Source organism: Pristiophorus japonicus, chromosome X (genome assembly GCF_044704955.1).
Source record: "Pristiophorus japonicus isolate sPriJap1 chromosome X, sPriJap1.hap1, whole genome shotgun sequence".
Taxonomy (NCBI): domain Eukaryota; kingdom Metazoa; phylum Chordata; class Chondrichthyes; family Pristiophoridae; genus Pristiophorus; species Pristiophorus japonicus.
Window position 1 is genome coordinate 36662828 of NC_092010.1, and position 21641 is coordinate 36684468.

The following is a 21641-nucleotide window of genomic DNA, read 5'->3' on the forward strand; positions in this document are numbered from 1 at the left end:
GCCCCAAGCACTGATCCTTGCGATATCCCACTAGTTACAGCCTGCCAACCCTGCCCCAAAGGGCTGTGGATGCTGAGTCTCTGAATATATTCAAGGCTGAGATCGATAGATTTTTGGGGTCTAGGGGAATCCAGGGATATCGGGCAGGAAAGTGGAGTTGAGGCCGATGATCAGCCATGATCTTATTGAATGGCGGAGCAGGCTCGAGGGGCCGTAGGACCTTCTCCTGCTCCTATTTCTTATGTTCTTATCTTAATCCAAAAATGACCCGTTTATTCCTTCTCTCCGTTAACCAATCCTCAATCCATGCTGGAAACCCGTGAGGGTATCATTAGGGCTTGATCTAACAGGTTACAGTAAGGACCCATGGAGGTTGGAAAAGCTGCAGAAGCGTGCTGCACAGATTGAAGGCTTTAATGAACTATTTCAGTGGGAAGGAATAGACTCCACATTGTGCCACTTAGTTAATGGTTGTTGGGCAGTAGGTATGGGCAGTGTTCATGTCAGATTCCTAAAAGTTGCTCCAGATGAACAATGCCAGGAATCAACTCACTTCAGAGCCGACCATCTGAAGAATACAATTGTGTTTGAGGCACGCATACCCTCAGCGTTCCAGAGTGCAGTTGTGATTTTCATTCACAAAAAAAGGGGGTCCCAGTGAGCTTGAAAACTATTTGGTACCAGTGGCTTTTAAAATGGCGGCAACACACCGATCAGCTGCTTTGGAGATGCACTCGGTAATCAGAAAGGCTGGGTTAAGCTCTCGTGAGAAATGTGTAGGGCAGGCTATGGCTTTATACAAGATCACAGAGCATTACATGCTGGGGAAACCCCATTTACATTGCTTTCATTAATTTACAACATGCAGTTGATCGAGTATTCCTGCTACCCTCGTGATGAAGCTGGAAGCCATGGGAGTACGTGGCCAAATCTTGGATTTTATACGAGATATGTACTCCAGCTCTGTGTCGATGGCTGACTCACTGACTATGCTTTTCTCAAAATAAGAGTGAGGCAAGGTTGTCCACTGGCACTCATCCTCTCATCAGCTTTTACGCTTTGCAAACCATTCCCAAGTGTGGTTAAACCTCATTAGTGTAACACGGCACACACAAGTTTAAGCATTCACCCAAACCTGTGTGTATGGCAAATTAGCTACAAATTGTGGTATAACCTTAGAGGATCTAGGTACATTTTGCAAAGAGATTCATTTAAAAAAAACAGTAAAGGTGTTTTCAGATGTCATTCTTTATGTGAAGAGCTCTATAGAAATGGAGGTTATTTGATACAATTGTTTGACAATGGATTGCTTCCCTCAATGTTTCAGTTTTTAGAAAACAGGAGCATCTTTAGCGTACAGAACAGGTAGCAGTCTTTCTTCCAATACACAGGGCTGGATTTTCGGTCTTCTGCCGCCCCGGCGGGTCAGCAATGGTAGCAGATTGCACATCCAGCTTCCAGCGCCCCGCCGGGACATTTGGTGCCAGTATTGACGGAGAGTGGAGCATTACTGCCCGGCAGAGGTGAGCTGCTGTGGGACACCGGTTCAATTTTTGGCTGCTTCATAGAGCGCCCCCTGCTGGGTCCGCCTGTAAAATCGGGCGGTCCGAGCTGTAGCGGTTGCAGTGAGGTAAGTGATGTCAAGCTCGGGTAAGTGTGATGGATTTTTAACATTTTCTTTTTGCGATTTAGGTTGTGGTGGCGTGAGCTATGTATTGGGAATATTTTTGATGGGGTTTTTTCCCCTCCCAGGCCTGTTATGGTGCTCCGAGGCCGGCTGTTTAGCTCGGGAGTTTCCATTGCTCAGCCCTAGCGCCCTAAAAGACGCGTGGAACGCTTTCCTTGGTGCCCCGCTCCAAACTCCGGGCCCAAATTTTGTGGCGCCAGACGCGAACCATTTGCCACCCCGCCTGGGACACCGCCCCAACTGAGGCACAACCACATTTCTCCCCCAAAATCTTTATTATAGAAATGGGATAAACATAAAAAGTCTTTAGATTATTCTCGAGGGTCCCTTCAGCTACTCTGCCTCTTGGAGCAGGTAGTTGTAAATATCCCACACATTCACGGAATAAACAAACACCCAGAGCCAGATAGGGCAATGGGATGTGCAGCCTCTGAGATACAAGAGAAGGAATGGGTGAACAGTGTGCCCTTGTTCCAGAGCTAGAACTGTATCCAATAACTCCTCCAAAGTGGCTTCCGACTGCATCCAAAGATCTCCCCAAATGCTCATTTATTTACTGAGCCACACAAGGGAGAAAGACTTGGATTTCTATAGCGCCTTTCGCAACCACCGGACGTCTCAAAGCACGTTACAGCTAATTTGCACACAGCAAGCTCCCACAAACAGCAATGTGATAACAAAAAAATTATCTGGTCATTATGTTGATTGAGGGATAAATATTGGCCAGGACACCGGGGGCAACTCCCCTGCTCTTCTTCAAAATAGTGCCATGGGATCTTTTACATCCACCTGAGAGGGCAGACAGTTTAATGTCTCATCCAAAAGACGGCCCAGCGCTCCCTCAGTACTGCCCTGGAGTGTCAGCCTAGATTTTTTTGTGCTCAAGTTCACGGAGCCACAGTTGACACTGGGGAGTTTTCTAACCCCTCCCCTCTTTATACCTGTGTCGGTGGTCACTGAGATAAATGAACACAAGACACAAAGAAAAACATTCAAAATATTGAGCCCCCAGCCTCCACTTGTTCCTCAGTATAATGTGACTTTATTTAACTCACAATATATTCTACAGTTGCACTTGCATTACAACACCCGTCACAGCATGATTCAGAGAGGTTCTCTCTTTTAATAGCTTCTTTTTAGAAAGGTTGTTGGTCCTAAAAATATATAGAAACAAATGAACTTTCAGTCACAAAAAAAACTGTACATTATAAAACAGTCTCAACAGCAAACGTGGTCATATAAAAGGGTGTTCCTTTAGGTAAAAGGAATAAGGAATGGGTTCTTCCATATGCAGACCAGTCCGGTTTCTGTGTAAATGACTGATCCTACTGGTCTCATTTCCATGTTGACTCTTAAATTATTGTTTTTGAATATTGATTTTGATTTTTTTTTCAGTGAAGGTTGATAGTGTTTGAGAATGGGATATTTTCCCTCCATTCCCACTCTGTGTTTATTCAGTGGTGAGCTGAAACAAAATCTGTTGCTGGGTCACCGTGTGTGTGTGTGTGTGTGTGTGTGTGTGTGAGAGAGAGAGAGAGAGACAGTGGAGGTGTGAGAGAGAGGATGGGTGTGTGTGAGAGAGAGAGACAGTGGAGGTGTGAGAGAGAGAGGATGGGTGTGTGTGTGAGAGAGACAGTGGAGGTGAGAGAGAGAGAGGATGGGTGTGTGTTTGTGTGAGAGAGAGAGAGACAGTGGAGGTGTGAGAGAGAGGATGGGTGTGTGTGTGAGAGAGAGAGACAGTGGAGGTGTGAGAGAGAGAGGATGGGTGTGTGTTTGTGTGAGAGAGAGACAGTGGAGGTGTGAGAGAGAGAGGATGGGTGTGTGTGTGTGTGTGTGAGAGAGAGAGAGAGAGAGAGAGAGGATGGGTGTGTGTGTGTGTGTGAGAGAGAGAGAGAGAGAGAGAGAGGAGGTGTGTGAGAGAGAGAGACAGTGGAGGTGTGTGAGAGAGAGAGAGAGACAGTGGAGGTGTGAGAGAGAGAGACAGTGGAGGTGTGAGAGAGGATGGGTGTGTGTGTGAGAGAGAGAGAGAGACTGCAGGTGTGCGAGAGAGAGGATGGGTGTGTGTGTGAGAGAGAGAGAGGATGGGTGTGTGTGTGAGAGAGAGAGAGAGAGACAGTGGAGGTGTGTGAGAGAGAGACAGTGGAGGTGTGAGAGAGAGAGGATGGGTGTGTGTGTGAGAGAGAGAGAGAGACAGTGGAGGTGTGAGAGAGAGACAGTGGAGGTATGAGAGAGAGAGACAGTGGAGGTGTGAGAGAGAGAGAGGATGGGTGTGTGTGTGTGAGAGAGAGAGGATGGGTGTGTGTGTGAGAGAGAGAGAGAGAGACAGTGGAGGTGTGAGAGAGAGAGAGGATGGGTGTGTGTGTGAGAGAGAGAGAGAGACAGTGGAGGTGTGCGAGAGAGGATGGGTGTGTGTGTGTGAGAGAGAGAGAGACAGTGGAGGTGTGAGAGAGAGAGGATGGGTGTGTGAGAGAGAGACAGTGGAGGTGTGAGAGAGAGAGGATGGGTGTGTGTGTGAGAGAGAGAGAGAGACTGCAGGTGTGAGAGAGAGAGGATGGGTGTGTGTGTGTGAGAGAGAGAGGATGGGTGTGTGTGTGAGAGAGAGAGAGAGACAGTGGAGGTGTGAGAGAGAGAGGATGGGTGTGTGTGTGAGAGAGAGAGAGAGACAGTGGAGGTGTGAGAGAGAGAGGAGGGGTGTGTGAGAGAGAGAGAGACAGTGGAGGTGTGAGAGAGAGAGAATGGGTGTGTGTGTGAGAGAGAGAGACAGTGGAGGTGTGAGAGAGAGAGAGGATAGGTGTGTGTGTGAGAGAGAGAGAGAGACAGTGGAGGTGTGAGAGAGAGAGGAGGGGTGTGTGAGAGAGAGAGAGACAGTGGAGGTGTGAGAGAGAGAATGGGTGTGTGTGTGAGAGAGAGAGACAGTGGAGGTGTGAGAGAGAGAGAGGATGGGTGTGTGTGTGAGAGAGAGAGAGAGACAGTGGAGGTGTGAGAGAGAGAGGAGGGGTGTGTGAGAGAGAGAGACAGTGGAGGTGTGAGAGAGAGAGAATGGGTGTGTGTGTGAGAGAGAGAGACAGTGGAGGTGTGAGAGAGAGAGAGGATGGGTGTGTGTGTGAGAGAGAGAGAGAGACAGTGGAGGTGTGAGAGAGAAAGAGGATGGGTGTGTGTGAGAGAGAGACAGTGGAGGTGTGTGAGAGAGAGGATGGGTGTGTGTGTGAGAGAGAGACACAGTGGAGGTGTGTGAGAGAGAGAGGATGGGTGTGTGTGTGAGAGAGAGAGAGGATGGGTGTGTGTGTGAGAGAGAGAGAGAGAGACAGTGGAGGTGTGCGAGAGAGGATGGGTGTGTGTGTGTGTGAGAGAGAGAGAGACAGTGGAGGTGTGAGAGAGAGAGGATGGGTGTGTGTGAGAGAGAGACAGTGGAGGTGTGAGAGAGAGAGGATGGGTGTGTGTGTGAGAGAGAGAGAGAGAGAGACAGTGGAGGTGTGAGAGAGAGAGAATGGGTGTGTGTGTGAGAGAGAGAGACAGTGGAGGTGTGAGAGAGAAAGAGGATGGGTGTGTGTGAGAGAGAGACAGTGGAGGGGTGTGAGAGAGAGGATGGGTGTGTGGGTGTAGGCGTGAAGCATTTCCAATTGTGGAAACACTAGTCAAGGACTGAACAGATCCCAAAGTGTTCACATACGTCGAGAAGTTCATCTAAGGGCCCTGGCCATACTGACTATTGTCACCAGCGCTCTGGAGCAGGGAGTTAATGCTTCTTGTATACCGCCGGAATGATATTCATAAAATTATCAGCTTTCACCATTAGCTACATACACACATGGGAGAGGGAGGCAAATTGAACACTGGACACTTGTTTAAAAAGACAAGTGTTTGTGGAGGGCTGCTTGCTGTACTTACTGTCAAAGCCCACAATACCCGTCTCGAGTGCGATGGGTGGGACTTTAAATAAAGCTGCTATTGAGCGCCTACCTTCTGACAGGGGCCCTTTGCAGGGTTTGATATCTCAAATTATTTTGGCTTTTCCAGGGCTGTAACATACTGGTTGGAACTCCCTCCTCTACAGATAATTCATAAATTCTTAAAAATGTTCTTAACCATTCAGCCTTTCAGTCAATAGAGACCTTCAGCAGACACCTTTGTCTGGGGATTTGGACATTGGTTCCGAGAGGTGAAAGGCCAGAGGCCAAGCACATCCCCTCCTCCCAGATCCAGCACTGAAATTGTGTTTGAAAGACCTGACCTCTCGTCTGATCTCTCAGACTGACTTGCCACTTTTTTATTTTCCAGTCCAATATGGGCAGTCAGTTGCCATGTACAAAAAAAAGATTGTTTTCCATGTCCCCATCTTAAACCAGTGGCATTTTCAATCACCATCTATTGCCACAAGTGTGTCAGACACGAGCACAATCCAGATGTTCACTGAAAACACACCTGCGCAAGGGCAGATAACACAATCACATCTGTTTTGCAATATGTGGCACACTGCCTGACACAGAGTTAACCAGAAGGGGTTTGTTTTCCTGCTCCCAACCGGTCGGTCACACACGACATAATCCCCAGCAAATCGCACAATGGCTGAGACCATTGCATTGAGGTCCAGTGTGAAAGCTGTGTTCGGAATGTTACCATAGTTTGGCCTTTACTGTAACCTGTACTGAATCCATCCCAGTGAGTACTCTGTGATTCAGTACAAGGGTCCCATTCAGTGTCACTACACCACTCTCTCATTCAGCTTGCTTTTGTTAGTTTGTTTATAAGGGGGAGTATAGTGAAAGAAAATAATATGGATTCCACTACTCCTGTGTGTATATATATATATATATATATATATCCAACATTGAGTGTGAGGTATGGCATTCGTATTCATCCCTGGGGGAAAAAAAAATTATTGCTATTATTGCTGCAGATGAAACCTGGACAATCTGTAACTAAGTTTCCAGGAATGGTTCTGGTTGGCCCAGGATTTCAATAGAACGGGAATTACTGAGTGTCATTCTGATGCCTGGATTGAGAACTCACCACTCCAGACTCCCCTTGAGCATATAGTACAGTACTGTAGCTCAGTGCAAAATGAAGAAAAAACATAAATAATATTATTTACTAAATGTCACAAATATAAATAGATAATAGTGAAGTCTGGACGCTACAGGTAGATACGTCCCTTACAATTCTTTGTACTGCATATGTCACTTGTGAGTGATGATGTCTGTCTCATGTGTGAAATACACAAGTCTGGGGGGTGGTGGGGCAGGGACAGAGGGTCAGAGCACAAGAAAGATTCAATGAGTGTCTGGAATGCTGTTGTTTTTAGATGAGTTTTTAATGTGGCGACTCTGTTCCACAGAGGTGGAATGCTTCCTGCATGACCTCGGGCAACATGAGTAAAGAGTCAAACTACGTCTATGGCACATCACCCTTGGCTGTCACTGTATTGTACATTTGGGTCGTCACCTCCCTGGCCCCGACATTTACTCACAGGGGGAAGCTTTGTCCCGGCCAATTGGAAAGCCTACACAGTTCAGACTAAACAAGTACTGAGCTGCCACCTCCCAAAATAGACACAAGGTCACTGCTGTGAGTCAGCCCAACAAACACTTCAATGGAGAAATGAGTGATGGGGGTGAGGGGGCAAATAGTGAAAGCTCTCGGACATCACAGTGGGGCTGAGCGGAGAGTGGGATAATGCAGGTTTAAATCCCACGCTGCACGAATTGATGAAATATTTGAGGAACTGCAATGAACAATATAATTAACTTGCTAGTTTCCCAGTTTGAAATATCTTGCGCCCCTGTTGAAATGAATGAGCGGTTGCCTTACACCAATTGCTGACGAACTGCAGTGATCTCCAGCAAAATCTAATGGTATCGGGAGGTCTATAGAACAACCCTTGTTTGTTATGTCCATTCCCCACATATTCAACCTCGCCATCTAAAAGCTAAGACTGACACATTAAGGGTAGGGTTACTTTTTTTTTTTAAATACTGTGGATTCAAATCCATCATAGAGCCAACAGAAACTGCCAAAACCTATTTTGTTTCCAGTCCTGAGCAGCCAACAGTCAAAGATGGCTTTTGTCAATTCACACCGAGCTCGGCTCCGCAGAGCTCCAGTGGCGAGGGGCAATCTTACTGGGCCGCAGCATTAACTATAGTGTCTCCTTTTGCCCCAATTTCCTGGCGACTCTTTAGCTCGAATGATAAAACTCGGCCCATCGACTCTCGAAGAACTTCCTCATCACGTATCCTGCCCGTCCGACCTCGGAGTCATCTTCGTTGAAGGTCACGCAGTTGTCGAACACCAAGGTCGTATCTGTGGCAAACTCCTTGCAGCTCAGGTATCTGTGTGGAGAAACCATTTTGAAACGTTTAGTACACTTTGAAGAAAACAGCCATCATCCATTCTCCGCTGTTGCACTCTGCGGCTCAGTGAGCAGATCCGCTGCCTCGGTGTGGGACTGACGCAGACACATCGGGAAGGGTCTGAGGCTCAAAGCTAAGTGAGCCGATTTCGGAAAGGGCAGTGATCAGTTGGCCTCAGTGTCACCAAGCCAGGGAGAGAGGGAAACAATCAGACGGCCCTGCTGCAGATCCAGTGAGCCCTGCTGGAAAGTGCATGTGGCTGACAGGCTACAACAGCCTGCCGACACTCACTGTGGAGGCCCAATGATCCACACTGGCCACTTGCTACTGGAAGGTGACCTTAGCCGATAGAACCAACTGTACCCGAGCAAAGAGTCAGTAACTTCATTGATAAGATTGGAACAGAGGAGGTTTATTTGAGGTGTATAAAATTACAGTGTAACTATTTGTACTGCACTATTTTTGACAGTCCCGCGTCCTGTCAATCTCTGCTCTCCCTCCCGAATCATTCCCTCCACGTGGTGCCAAGAAGCTGGGGTGGGTGGGAGGGGAGAGAGACACGGGGGGGGAAGAGAAGAGACACGGGGGGGGGGGGAAGAGAAGAGACACAGGGGGGAGAAGAGACGTGGGGGGGAGAAGAGACACGGGGGGGAGAAGAGACACGGGGGAGGGTTGGGGAGAAGAGACACGGGGGGGGGGGGAGGGGAGACACGGGGGGGGGAGAAGAGACACGGGGGGGGAGTGGGGGGGAGAAGAGACACGGGGGGGGGGGTTGGGGAGAAGAGACACGGGGGGGGGGAGGGGAGACACGGGGGGGGGGAGGGGAGACACGGGGGGGGGGAGAAGAGACACGGGGGGGGGGGAGAAGAGACACGGGGGGGGGAGAAGAGACACGGGGGGGGGAGAAGAGACACGGGGGGGGAGAAGAGACACGGGGGGGGGAGAAGAGACACGGGGGGGGGAGAAGAGACACGGGGGGGAGTGGGGGGGAGAAGAGACACGGGGGGGGAAGAGAAGAGACACGGGGGGGGGGGAGAAGAGACACGGGGGGGGGAGAAGAGACACGGGGGGGGGAGAAGAGACACGGGGGGGGGAGAAGAGACACGGGGGGGGAGTGGGGGGGAGAAGAGACACGGGGGGAAGAGAAGAGACACGGGGGGGAAGAGGGGGGGGAGAAGAGACACGGGGGGGGAAGAGAAGAGACACGGGGGGAAGAGGGGGGGGGAGAAGAGACACGGGGGGGAAGAGGGGGGGGGAGAAGAGACACGGTGGTGAGAAGAGACACTGGGGGGGAGAAGAGACACTGGGGGGAGAAGAGACACGGGGGGGGGAAGAGAAGAGACATGGGGGGAGGGGGGGAGAAGAGAAGAGACACGGGGGGGGGGGTGGGAGAAGAAGAGAAGAGACACGGGGGGGAGGGGGGGAGAAGAGACATGGGGGGAGGGGGGGGAGAGAAGAAGACACGGGGGGGGGGGAGAAGAAGAGAAGAGACACTGGGGAGGGGGGGGAAGAGAAGAGACATGGGGGGGAGGGGGGGAGAAGAGAAGAGACACGGGGGGGGGAGAAGAGACACGGGGGGGGGGGGGGAGAAGAAGAGAAGAGACACTGGGGAGGGGGGGGGAGGAGAAGAGACACGGCGGGGGGTGTTGCGGGAGAACAATATACTTGCGTTAGAGGCTGTTCAGAGAAGGTTCACTCGGTTGATTCCGGGGATGAGGGGATTGACTTATGAGGAAAGGTTGAGGAGGTTGGGCCTCGACTCATTGGAATTCAGAAGAATGAGAGGTGATCTTATCGAAACGTATCAGATTATGAGGGGGCTGGACGAGGTGGATGCAGAGAGGATATTTCCACTGAGGGGGGAGACTAGAACTAGGGGGCATGATCTCAGAATAAGGGGCCACCCATTTAAAACTGAGATGAGGAGAAATTTCTTCTCTCAGAGGCTTGTAAATCTGTGGAATTCTCTGCCCCAGAGAGCTGTGGAGGCTGGGACACTGAATATATTTAAGGTGGAGATAGACAGATTTTTGAGTGATAAGTGAATAAAGGGTTATGGGGAGTGAGCAGGGAAGTGGAGCTGAGTCCATGATCAGATCAGCCATGATCGTATTGAATGGCAGAGCAGGCTCGAGGGGCTAAATGGCCTACTCCTGCTCCTCTTTATGTTCTTATATTATCAGCTAACACAGTGCAGGCTGGGGATCAAGCCTGGGACATTGGACTCTGCATTGACGCCAACTCAGCAATCTGTGGAACCCAAAGCAGTTCAATGTGATCCAGTGTTACAAATAAAATGGCGCCCCTCGCATCTCCGTTGAATGGGCTTACGACTGTTGGCACTTCGATCAGGAGACAAAAACAGGCTGGTTTGCACTTACAATTATTGGAAAAAAATTGTGAAAAAAAAATCAGGCAAATGATCACATTCATTTACACATGTGGGAGTTCAAAACATTGACAGCAGCCACCAATCACAATCATATTAGTGTCAATAATCTTCAAAACATTGTGTGACAGGAATACATTCTGAACAGATTTTTATCCTGTTTTATACAGCAGAGAAATGGTAAAGGATCTCATTCCCTTAGCTCGCAGTCCACTTACTCTCAAAATGGGCACTTCCAGCTCAAAGCTACGAAAGCAAAAAACTGATAGTGTATTTCCTCTGTGTGATCTGTGTATGTGTTACACCCAGGGATGCAGGGGGCTCTCGGTCAGTGTTAGTATATGGGATTCGTTTCTAGATTTCAACATAGTATTTCACATGGGAACTGTCAAATTGTTCAATACTGGGCTCTTGTGGTGAATCACTGAGTGTGGTGTGGAGTCATTTGGGCCAGAATTGTCCCATTTGATGGCCCCCAGTCTGTAACAGAGGTTGTAGAGTACTGGGGTAAAGATTTCCAAGTGCTCACTAAGGAGGCCCATTACGTCAGTGGGCATCAACTCAGGAAAGTAAGAATCCTCTCATCAAATGACCGTTAAGACCAGGTCCACCTGGGGCATACCTTGCTCCAGCGTTAGTGACTTCTGATAAATTCCCACCCACAAACACAAGGTCTCTTCCTGTTAACCAACCCCCCCCCCATAAAAGCCCCACCCAGACTCCATTCCATTTGACTGTTGCTCCCTTTAAACCTCTGGCCATCACTGAGCCTCTAGACACGGACACTTACTTCCCACTGATGAGCTTTCCCCTGATGGTGGCAAAGTCCATGGGCTTTTTGATGATCTTCCTGTAGCCAGGCACCAATCGTGGGTTCACCGGATGCAGGAAGGGCCAGGCATCCTCGTGGGATTCCATTTCCATGAGGATCACCCTGCAGGAAACAATTCTCAGCATTAGATACAAGATTGCAGACTGTGCCATCTTCTGTTTGGCAGTTAGGGGCAGATTGGATTACCCAGCGTGGGGAGTACCAGTTCTTGCCTGGAGGTTGGGGATTGGGGGAGGTCAAAGTGTGGGAGGACCTTCTCCAGCCCCTGAGACAGAGAGAAAGTCACACCAAGCCACTGTCATACATACAACAGTCAATTATAGAGCGATAATGGCAGAGGCCCGCTAGTCCAATACTTGGGCACAGTCTTGACAAAGAATAGCACCCAAATAATAGAATGGTTACAGCACAGGAGGCCGCCATTCGGCCCGTGTCGGCTCTCTGCAAGAGCACTTCAACCAGTCCCACTCCTCCACCCTTTCCCCGTAGCCCTGCACATTATTTTCCTTCGGGTACTTATCCAACTCCCTATTGAAAGCCACGATTGAATCTGCCTCCACCACCCTCTCGGGCCGTGCATTCCAGATCTTAACCACTCGCTGCGTAAAAAAAGTTTTTCTTATGTTGCCTTCGGTTCTTTGGGATAACAGGGGCTTTGTTTTTGTTTGCAATTTTGCCAATCACCTTAAATCTGTGTCCTCTGGTTCTCGACTCTTCTGCCAATGGGAATAGTTTCTCTCCATCTGCTCTGTCCAGACCCCTTCATGATTTTGAACACTTTGATCAAATCTCCTCTCAATCTTCTCTGCTCTAACTGAAAATAAGATCATCAGTGGGTCATACGGCCCCTTGAACCTGCTCTACCATTTAATACGATCATGGACTCAGCTCCACTTCCCCGCCCGCTCCCCATAACCCCTTAGTCCCTTATCGGTTAAGAATCTGTCTATCTCTGTCTTAAATTTATTCAATGACCTGGCTTCCACAGCTCTCTGAGGCAGCGAATTCCACAGATTTACAAGCCTCAGAAGAAATTCCTCCTCATCTCAGTTTTAAATGGGCGTAAATGGCTTTAAATCTTATTCTAAGATCGTGCCCCCTAGTTTTAGTTTCCCCCATCAGTGGAAACATCCTCTCTGCATCCACCTTGTCAAGCCCCCTCATAATCTTATACGTTTCGATAAGATCACCTCTCATTCTTTTGAATTCCAATGAGTAGAGGCCCAACCTACTCAACCTTTCCTCATAAGTCAACCTTCTCATCCCCGGAATCAAACCGAGTGAACCTTCTCTGAACTGCCTCCAAAGCAAGTATATCCTTTCGTAAATATGGAAACCAAAACTGCACACAGTATTCCAGATGTGACCTCACCAATACCCTGTATAACTGTAGTAAGACTTCCCTGCTTTTATACTCTATCCCCTTTGCAATAAAGGCCAAGATACCATTGGCCTTCCTGATCACTTGCTGTACCTGCATACTATCCTTTTGTGTTTCATGCACAAGTACCCCCAGGTCCCGCTGTACTGCAGCACTTTGAAATCTTTCTCCATTTAAATAATAACTTGCTCTTTGATTTTTTCTGCCGAAGTGCATGACCTCACACTTTCCAACATTATACCCCATCTGCCAAATTTTTGCCCACTCACTTAGCCTGTCTATGTCCTTTTGCAGGTTTTTTGTGTCATCCTCACACATTGCTTTTCCTCCCATCTTTGTATCATCAGCAAACTTGGCTACATTATACTCGGTCCCTTCATCCAAGTCGTTAATCTAGATTGTAAATAGTTGGGGTCCCAGCACTGATCCCTGCGGCACCCCATTAGTTACTGATTGCCAACCGGAGAATGAACCATTTATCTCGACTCTCTGTTTTCTGTTAGCCAATCCTCTCTCCATGCTAATATATTGCCCCCAACCCCGTGAACTTTTATCTTGTGCAGTAACCTTTTATGTGGCACCTTGTCAAATGTCTTCTGGAAGTCCAAATACACCACATCCACTGGTTCCCCTTTATCCACCCTGTTCGTTACATCCTCAAAGAATTCCAGCAAATTTGTCAAACATGACTTCCCCTTCATAAATCCATGCTGACTCTGTCTGACCGAATTATGCTTTTCCAAATGTCCTGCTACTACTTTTTTAATAATGGACTCCAACATTTTCCCCACCACAGATGTAAGTCTAACTGGTCTATAGTTTCCTGCTTTTTGTCTGCTCCTTTTTTAAATAGGGACATTACATTTGCAGTTTTCCAATCCGCTGGGACCTCCCCACTTTTGGTAATTTACAAGTAGTGCATCCCTGCCGCTACTTCTCTTAAGACCCTAGGATGCAAGCCATCAGGTCCAGGGGATTTATCCTCCTTTAGTCCCATTATCTTACTGAGTAACACCTTCTTAGTTATTGTGATTGTGTTAAGTTCCTCCCCCACTATAGCCCCTTGATTATCCACTGTTGGGATATTTTTAGTGTCAGATCAGTTCAGTCCCTGATTTGTGCTAAACGCTGATCACAAATGACAGCAGCAGGAGAAAAATAATCTTCCCACTCCTAATCACTAGCTGGTGGCAGATGGGACTTGGTGGTGATGCCTCCCACAGTTGAATAGGCTGGTGACACTCGTGGTCTAAGCACACACATGAAGAATGGCAATGCAGGGAGTCTGGTGCTGTGGAACCATTGCCGAGCGAGACCGGCACAGAAACAATGGGCCGAATGGCCTCCTTCTGTGCCGTAAGATTCTATGATTCTATGAAGACAACACATTCAGGAGAGGAGAAAAATTGGAAGAAGAAAATCAATGTTATTTTATTGACATCCTGGAACATAAATCTGGAATGAGTTGAAGGGGGTCAGTAATGAAACAGCCTTGTATTAGTTCCGCCAGCCCACAAGGACCCATCCTGGCTCTTACTCGCATAGCGTGAGGTCACTGGACTGGTTTCTGGTCGACATTTTCTTCCTCTTGGCAGCTGGCGTCCCTCCCCGCGACAGACACTTCCTTCTTTGTTTCTTCATGTATTTTCTGGGGCAGTGGTGGACAAAACTCTCTGTGCCACTGACTTTGTTTGCAGAACGCCTTCCGTCTCGTCTCTGTTTGCTTTGTCTGTGGAGCGCTCCACTCCGGACAGACCGGCCGCTCGCCTGCAAACAAAAACAAAGCCCCTGTTACCGTGGCCCCAAAGGCCATCATTGGGAGCAGCATCGCACAGAGCAGGCCGAAATTCCCCACACCACGAGGGCTCAATTTTGAACATATTCGCTGCTGGGTAGTGCCGAGCGGGAGATACAGTTCCAGTGGACCCAGTCACCCTGGCCGTCATTGCACTATGTTTGAGTGTCCATAGCTGCATTAGCAGATGCCTGGCAACAGGATGCTTTCACAATGTATGGGGAAAGTATAAAGAAAGTTCCCCTTCCCCCCCCACCCCCCCCCCCAAAAAAAGTGACTTATATACGGCACAGAAATAGGCCATTCGGCCCAACCAGTCCATGCCGGCGTTTATGCTCCACTCGAGCCTCCTCCCGTCTTTCCTCATCTAAATTTATCAGCATAACCCTCTATTCCCTTCTCCCCCATATGTTTGTCCAGTCTCCCCTTAAATGCATCTATACTATTCACCTCAACCACTCCCTGTGACAGCAAGTTCCACATTCTCACCACTCTCTGGGTAAAGAAGTTTCTTCTGAATTCCCCGTTGGATTTCTCGGTGACTATCTTATATTGATGGCCTCTAGTTATGCTCTTCCCCACAAGTGGAAACACTCTCTGTATCCACTCTATCAAAACCTTTCATCATTTTAAAGACCTCAATTAGGTCACTCCCTCAGCCTTTTTTCAAGAGAAAAGAGACCCAGCCTGTTCATCCTTTCCTGATATGTATACCTTCGCATTTCTGGTATCATCCTTGTAAATCCTCTCTGCACCCTCTCCAGTGCCTCGATATCCTTTTTATAATATGGCGACCAGAACTGTACGCAGCGGGATGGTGGGCTCAGATTGAAGACTGACTCAGTCAAAAGTCAGCTGAGTTCTTGTTTCTACGAGTGAGAGTCTGCCTCCGCAGTATCTACTGTCTCAGCTCTCCTCCAGCACAAAATGCAACACACTGCCCGCCCGGTGTGGTAGTGAGCCACACAGATTGGGAGGTTCCAGGTTCGGGATGTCTGGGCCGAGATAGCTGGTCCAAATGGTCAAATTCTCTTCAGCATCCCTGGGCTCTGAAGGCAATTGGAAGGGAGGCCAGCATTCATCGTCTTGATCACTAGCCAATGATTTGTGGTGGAAGTGAGGGCATCGGGAGATAACAGGGGCGGGCCTGGCTCGGACTTCCCCTGAAGAATGGGCCTCTGGCCGAGGTACTGGAGGTGGCTTGGTGCCCATGGAACCATTGCCCGAGAGGGGTCGATGCCATCAGGGAGTGGAGGGGCAGATTGGATTACTCAGTACTCCACTGATTACTACAGCAATAAAGGGATTCTGTAACTTTAAGTGCTTTTTGGAAGGAATTTACTAAAATACAGTCAGAATCTAGGTCCCATCAAACTGTAGGTCCTTACCTCGGCGATGCAGATCGGACAGAACCAGTCTCCCTCCGGGATCTCAACAATCTTGGGCTTGAGGCAGTAGGTGTGGCATCCTTGATCACAGTTGTCACACAGCAGCAACAACTCATCTTTGTCTCCCTTTCGACAAATCTGACATGACTGCAAAATAATAGATTCAGAGAATCATAGACGTGTATGGCACAGAAGGAGGCCATGCGGCCGACAAGGAGCTATCCAGCCTAATCCCACCGTCCAGCTCTTGGTCTGTAGCCTTGTAGGTTACTGCACTTCAAGTGCACATCCAAGTACTTTTTACCCAGGAAAACAAAGGCAAGATAGGACAGAGTGTCACAGTTTTAATCCAGCGGTGAATCCGGGCTCAACAGGAGGCATTAGTGAAGGAGGCCTGGTCCAGGGATTTGCACATTTGTTTCCCCGGCCTGGGAACGGTGTACTGAGGTCATCCTGTTGTCTCCAACACAGATTCAGTACCTGCTGCAGCAAGAGTATCCCACAGTTTTCAAAGCATGGATCTGTTTATAGACGCCCCAAGGATCAGTGTGCAGTTGGGCCGCATGTACCAGGAAGGTCAGTGGTACGACTTCTGCTCTGTGCTGAATGAACTGATCTTAGCCCAGGTGGCAGGACCACTCCAGTGACCCTGCTGGAAATTCTGTGCGTGCAGGGCAGTGTCGGGGGAGGACAGGATCACGCTCAGTTTGAATGCCCCCCTCTGGTCAGATCCAGCACTTGGTATCCAAGGTCACACACAATAACCATTCAGGAAAGGTGAGCCTGTGGAATCATACTTCAGCACGAATCAGGGCCTTCAGGCGAGGAGGGGGAGAACTGAAGAAGAGACAACGATATAACGTGACTAAAGTTATCTGTTTCTCACCAAGCAGCACAAAGCAGGAAACCTGGTGTAATGTGTTTGCTTCCTGGGTTCTTTGCTTAAGAATTCATAGCAACACATTGCTATTAAGAACTCGCTGGTTTATTAACAAAGGTTTAACAATCACACTACACATTACCAGTTCATCCACCAGGCTCAAAACCACCTGCCTCATTGTGGATCCCCCGAACCCAACTGGCTGGGATTTTATTGAGTCTTGTGAACATCACGTGACTGGCTAAGCCACTCACAATGCGACAGTTCTACAAACCTGTGAGCATACTCTCACGGGCATACATTACACCTGGGTTATGCATCTCCTGTACCGGATGGGTAGTTGACCACTCAGATATACAACGGCAGTGACTGTGCGAAGGACATGGACACACTGCCGTGGACAGGCCAGTCACGGGTATCCAGTCTGGTGAGTCTCAATAGCAGCCAGGCTGAAGGGAGTGCCAAAATGGAGGTTCTCCTGAGGGGGGAGGTCGCAAGGGAAGATCAGGTGTTGATAGAGGCCTGAAACAGGTTGCCCGCCCATGTGTCATTTTGGGGGAATAAAAGATAGAGAGAGACAGAGAGAAGACATAATGGTAGATGCTGGTGATAAAGACAGATGAGTAGGTAAATAGATAGAGACAGGGTGCAACAGTATGTCATTACGATAGATATTATGAGGAGCTGCATTTATAGCACTGAAATATCACGCTTACCACTTTCATTACAGATTTCTCCCAGGCAATGGCCCTCTCGAGCTGTTGGATGCACATAAATACCTGAGCAGCGTTTGTGCACTTCAGTAGGGTTTCCCGCCACACACACAGTCCAGGAGAGATGTGACCTTCATTACTGTTTGAAAGACACAAAGAAAGCCACTCAGGATTGTTCACAGTATGCTGCCCACAATCCTCATCGATGACAGTCCCTCGATGGCCCACAATGGTGCATTATTGTACCACAGAACCAATTCGAAGACCCACAAATGACAGCAGGTTAATGATCTCCCGTCCAATGATGTCAAGCATATTGTACAGCTCTCCAAGAACATGCCTTTAGAAACCAGCCAGGGCTGTATTCACTGCAGGATATGTTCCAGTTTCAAAAAGTAAACTTCCCTGGGGTGGCGGGGCATGGGATGGCTGGTTGGAGTGAGGAGGCCTAGGAATGACCTCCTCTCCCTCTATAATGGTCCCAAAGATTTGCCTGCGGAAGGTTTCAGCCCAATCCGAGGCCTTTGGGACTCTGGGGCACTTCTGCCCCTTTAATGGTGACTCTTCCTCTGCCAGCACTGCAGCAAGGCCACAATGCCTCCTTGGTAGTGGGGGAAAGAGCCTCCCGGGCGCTTTCACTGCACAGTTAATGAGGGTCTAGGAGGAAACTGGGCCAGGGTCACGGCAAGGTTGGGGATTGGGGGGTGGGAGATGGAAGTCAAGCTCTGAACCAAGCTGAGGAAAATCCAGGCCATAAAGTCAGCGAACTCCTTGAAATATCAGTGCTTCTAACACACCGAGATACTTGTCATCCTACATTTAAGGGGCGAGAAACTGCGAGCAGGCCTCCCGTGATTGTCCCGTACACAGGGGGTCCCGCACTGCCAACCCGCACTTGGAAAATTTAGGCCAGACTGTAACTACATATTATGGCCAATCAGAAACCCGACGCAAGTAATTACAATGTAAATTACCTGTACTGTTCAGCATCATTGACACACTCTGCAGGAGTGGAGCTGACTGTTCCTGCACTCTCCAGTTTCCCCGGGACCGGGATCCACAGTGGTTCCTTCAGATACCGCCGCTCTACATTTAGCTCCAACATCGCCAAGCGCGTTACGGCCAAATCCAGGGGGTTGTTGTTCCGCCGCATTAATTCCAGCTTTTCCTCGTCTTTCACCGTCCCATTGCCCAACATGAGCCACTGCTGATCGAAATACACCAGGTCGTCCCGGGTGGAGTCAGTGTCAGGACTGGTCCAGCCCTGTGCAAATCAAAGGCATCACTCACTGCTTATACGCACATACAATGGAGGCCAGCGAGTGTACTGTCAGCATAGTGCAATCCGATTACATCATGTACTGTGAGAGCAAAGCTTGAGCCATCCACATTACCTGACCCCTGGCATCATGTTCCAGTTACACATACTCAGCGCTTGGGGAATTGGTGGTGCAAACCCTTGTCCTGTAACTCCATGTAATGTGAAAAGCCAGAGCCCTTCCTTGGAACTCATAAAAGGTGCCTCCATATTTTTCTACCCACTCCCTTCCAACACGTCAAGGTGTGACCAACTCCCAGAGTCCTGTAATCATTGCAGTGTCTCCTACTTAACACATTCTTCCCCAGGGCCTCTAAACTGTGGAACTCGTCACCTCCCTCAGTCTTCCCTACAATCCACAGGCTCTTAAAATCCAGGTTTGCATCACATCGCCACTATTTCCTCATTTACCTTATCTTCTGTTTTATCACCAGGACACCAAGGGCCTTGGCCCTTCAGCAGGACACCAAGAACAACATAAGAATTAGGAACAGGAGTAGGCCATCTAGCCCCTCGAGCCTGCTCCGCCATTCAACAAGATCATGGCTGATCTGGCCGTGGACTCAGCTCCACTTACCCGCCCTCTCCCCGTAACCCTTAATTCCCTTATTGGTTAAAAATCTATCTATCTGGGCCCAAGTTTCCACATGATCAGGTCGGGGAGGGGGAGGTCAGGTCGGATCCAGTCCGGGGGCGGGAGCAGAGTCGGGTGGGAGCGGGAGCGGCAGACGGGTCGAGTCCGGTCCGGTCGGGGGGGGGGGGGGGGGGGAGCAGGACTGGCAGACGCAGACGGGTCAGGTCCGGTCCGGGGGAGGGGAGCAGCAGCAGCAGCAGACGGGTCGGGTCGGGTCCAGGGGGGGGGGGGGAAGCAGGAGCGGGAGCAGCAGCGGCAGACGGGTCGGGGGGGGGGGGGGGCGGAGCAGGAGCGGCAGACGGGTCGGGTCCGGGAAAGCAGGAGTCGGGAGGAAGCAGGAGCTGGCCGTGGGAGGAGCCTCATTCACACAGCCCCAGTGAGGCCATTCGGCCAGGGCTAGGGGCTGCGTGCTTCGGGCCCCTCCCACACAGTTTCGGGCGCCTGGAGCTACTGCACTTGCGTGCCCACTGTAGCGCGCCTGTGCAGAGGTCCCGGCACTGTTTTCAGCGCAGGGACCTGGCTCCGCCCCCTACAGCTCCTGCTGCGCCGCGCCAAGGGCCAGAGGACCTGCAGGGAGGTGGAGAATACGGAGGGTTTTTTTAGGCACACTTTGTGGCGCGAAAAACGGGCGTCCAGCTCGGAGGAGCGCCGGTTTTTTATCGCGTGGAAACTTGGGCCCTATAAGATCACCCCTCATCCTTCTGAACTCCAACGAGTAAAGACCCAGTCTACTCAATCTATCATCATAAGGTAACCCCCTCATCTCCGGAATCAGCCTAGTGAATCGTCTCTGTACCCCCTCCAAAGCCAGTATATCCTTCCTTAAGTAAGGTGACCAAAACTGCACGCAGTACTCCAGGTGGGGCCTCACCAATACCCTGTACAGTTGCAGCAGGACCTCCCTGCTTTTGTACTCCATCCCTCTCACAATGAAGGCCAACATTCCATTCGCCTTCCTGATTACCTGCTGCACCTGCAAACTAACTTTTTGGGATTCATGCACAAGGACCCCCAGGTCCCTCTGCACCGCAGCATGTTGTAATTTCTCCCCATTCAAATAATATTCCCTTTTACTGTTTTTTTCCCCAAGGTGGATGACCTCACACTTTCCGACATTGTATTCCATCTGCCAAACCTTAGCCCATTCGCTTAACCTATCTAAATCTCTTTGCAGCCTCTCTGTGTCCTCCACACAACCCGCTTTCCCACTAATCTTTGTGTCATCTGCAAATTTTGTTACAGTACACTCTGTCCCCTCTTCCAGGTCATCTATGTATATTGTAAACATTTGCGGTCCCAGCACCGATCCCTGTGGCACACCACTAACCACCGATTTCCAACCCAAAAACGACCCATTTATCCCGACTCTCTGCTTTCTGTTCGCCAGCCAATTCTCTATCCATGCTAATACATTTCCTCTGACTCCGCGTACCTTTATCTTCTGCAGTAACCTTTTGTGTGGCACCTTATCGAATGCCTTTTGGAAATCTAAATACACCACATCCATCGGTACACCTCTATCCACCATGCTCGTTATATCCTCAAAGAATTCCAGTAAGTTAGTTAAACATGATTTCCCTTCATGAATCCATGTTGCGTCTGCTTGATTGCACTATTCCTAGCTAGATGTCCCGCTATTTCTTCCTTAATGATAGCTTCAAGCATTTTCCCCACTACAGATGTTAAACTAACCGGCCTATAGTTACCTACCTTTTGTCTGCCCCCTTTTTTAAACAGAGGCGTTACATTAGCTGCTTTCCAATCCGATGGCACCTCCCCAGAGTCCAGAGAATTTTGGTAGATTATAACGAATGCATCTGCTATAACTTCCGCCATCTCTTTTAATACCCTTCAGCAGGACACCATCGGCCTTGGCCCTTCATATTCTGCTTTCCTGTTTTTGCCACCAAAGTGGATAACCTCACATTTATCCACATTATAATGCATCTGCCATGCACTTGCCCATTCACCTAACCTGTCCAAGTCACCCTGCAGCCTCTTAGCTTCCTCCTACAAATCCCGACAGCCTCACTCCGCTCCACCTCTGCAACCTTCTCCAGCCCTACGCCTTTCTCGCACCCTCTGCGGTATACCCTTCCTCCCCTCCATTATCGGGGCAGTGCCTTTAGCCATCTTACCCCAGGACTCTGGAACTCCTTCCCCCTAAACCCCTCCACATTGCTACAGCGCTCCTTGCCTTCAAAATTTTCCTTTAAACCTACTTGCGATGTTGACCAGTTCCCTCCCACTCCTGCTGGGGTCTGACCCTCAACT

General features: G+C 49.4%; 1 protein-coding gene across 4 annotated transcripts in view; it reads right to left on the reverse strand.

Moving 5' to 3' along the window:
• Positions 1-7862: 7862 nt before the first annotated feature.
• The window catches only part of LOC139240984 (bromodomain adjacent to zinc finger domain protein 2A-like), a 181143-nt gene continuing 167364 nt past the window's right edge, over positions 7863-21641 (reverse strand). For all 4 annotated transcript variants that reach the window (XM_070869628.1, XM_070869625.1, XM_070869627.1 and 1 more), the window contains exons 23-28: positions 18390-18679; positions 17419-17554; positions 15823-15969; positions 14177-14406; positions 11217-11360; positions 7863-8016 (exon numbers count right to left, since the gene is read on the reverse strand). In XM_070869628.1, the coding sequence (XP_070725729.1) occupies positions 7863-8016; positions 11217-11360; positions 14177-14406; positions 15823-15969; positions 17419-17554; positions 18390-18679 (1101 nt within the window). The remainder of the gene's footprint in view (positions 8017-11216; positions 11361-14176; positions 14407-15822; positions 15970-17418; positions 17555-18389; positions 18680-21641) is intronic.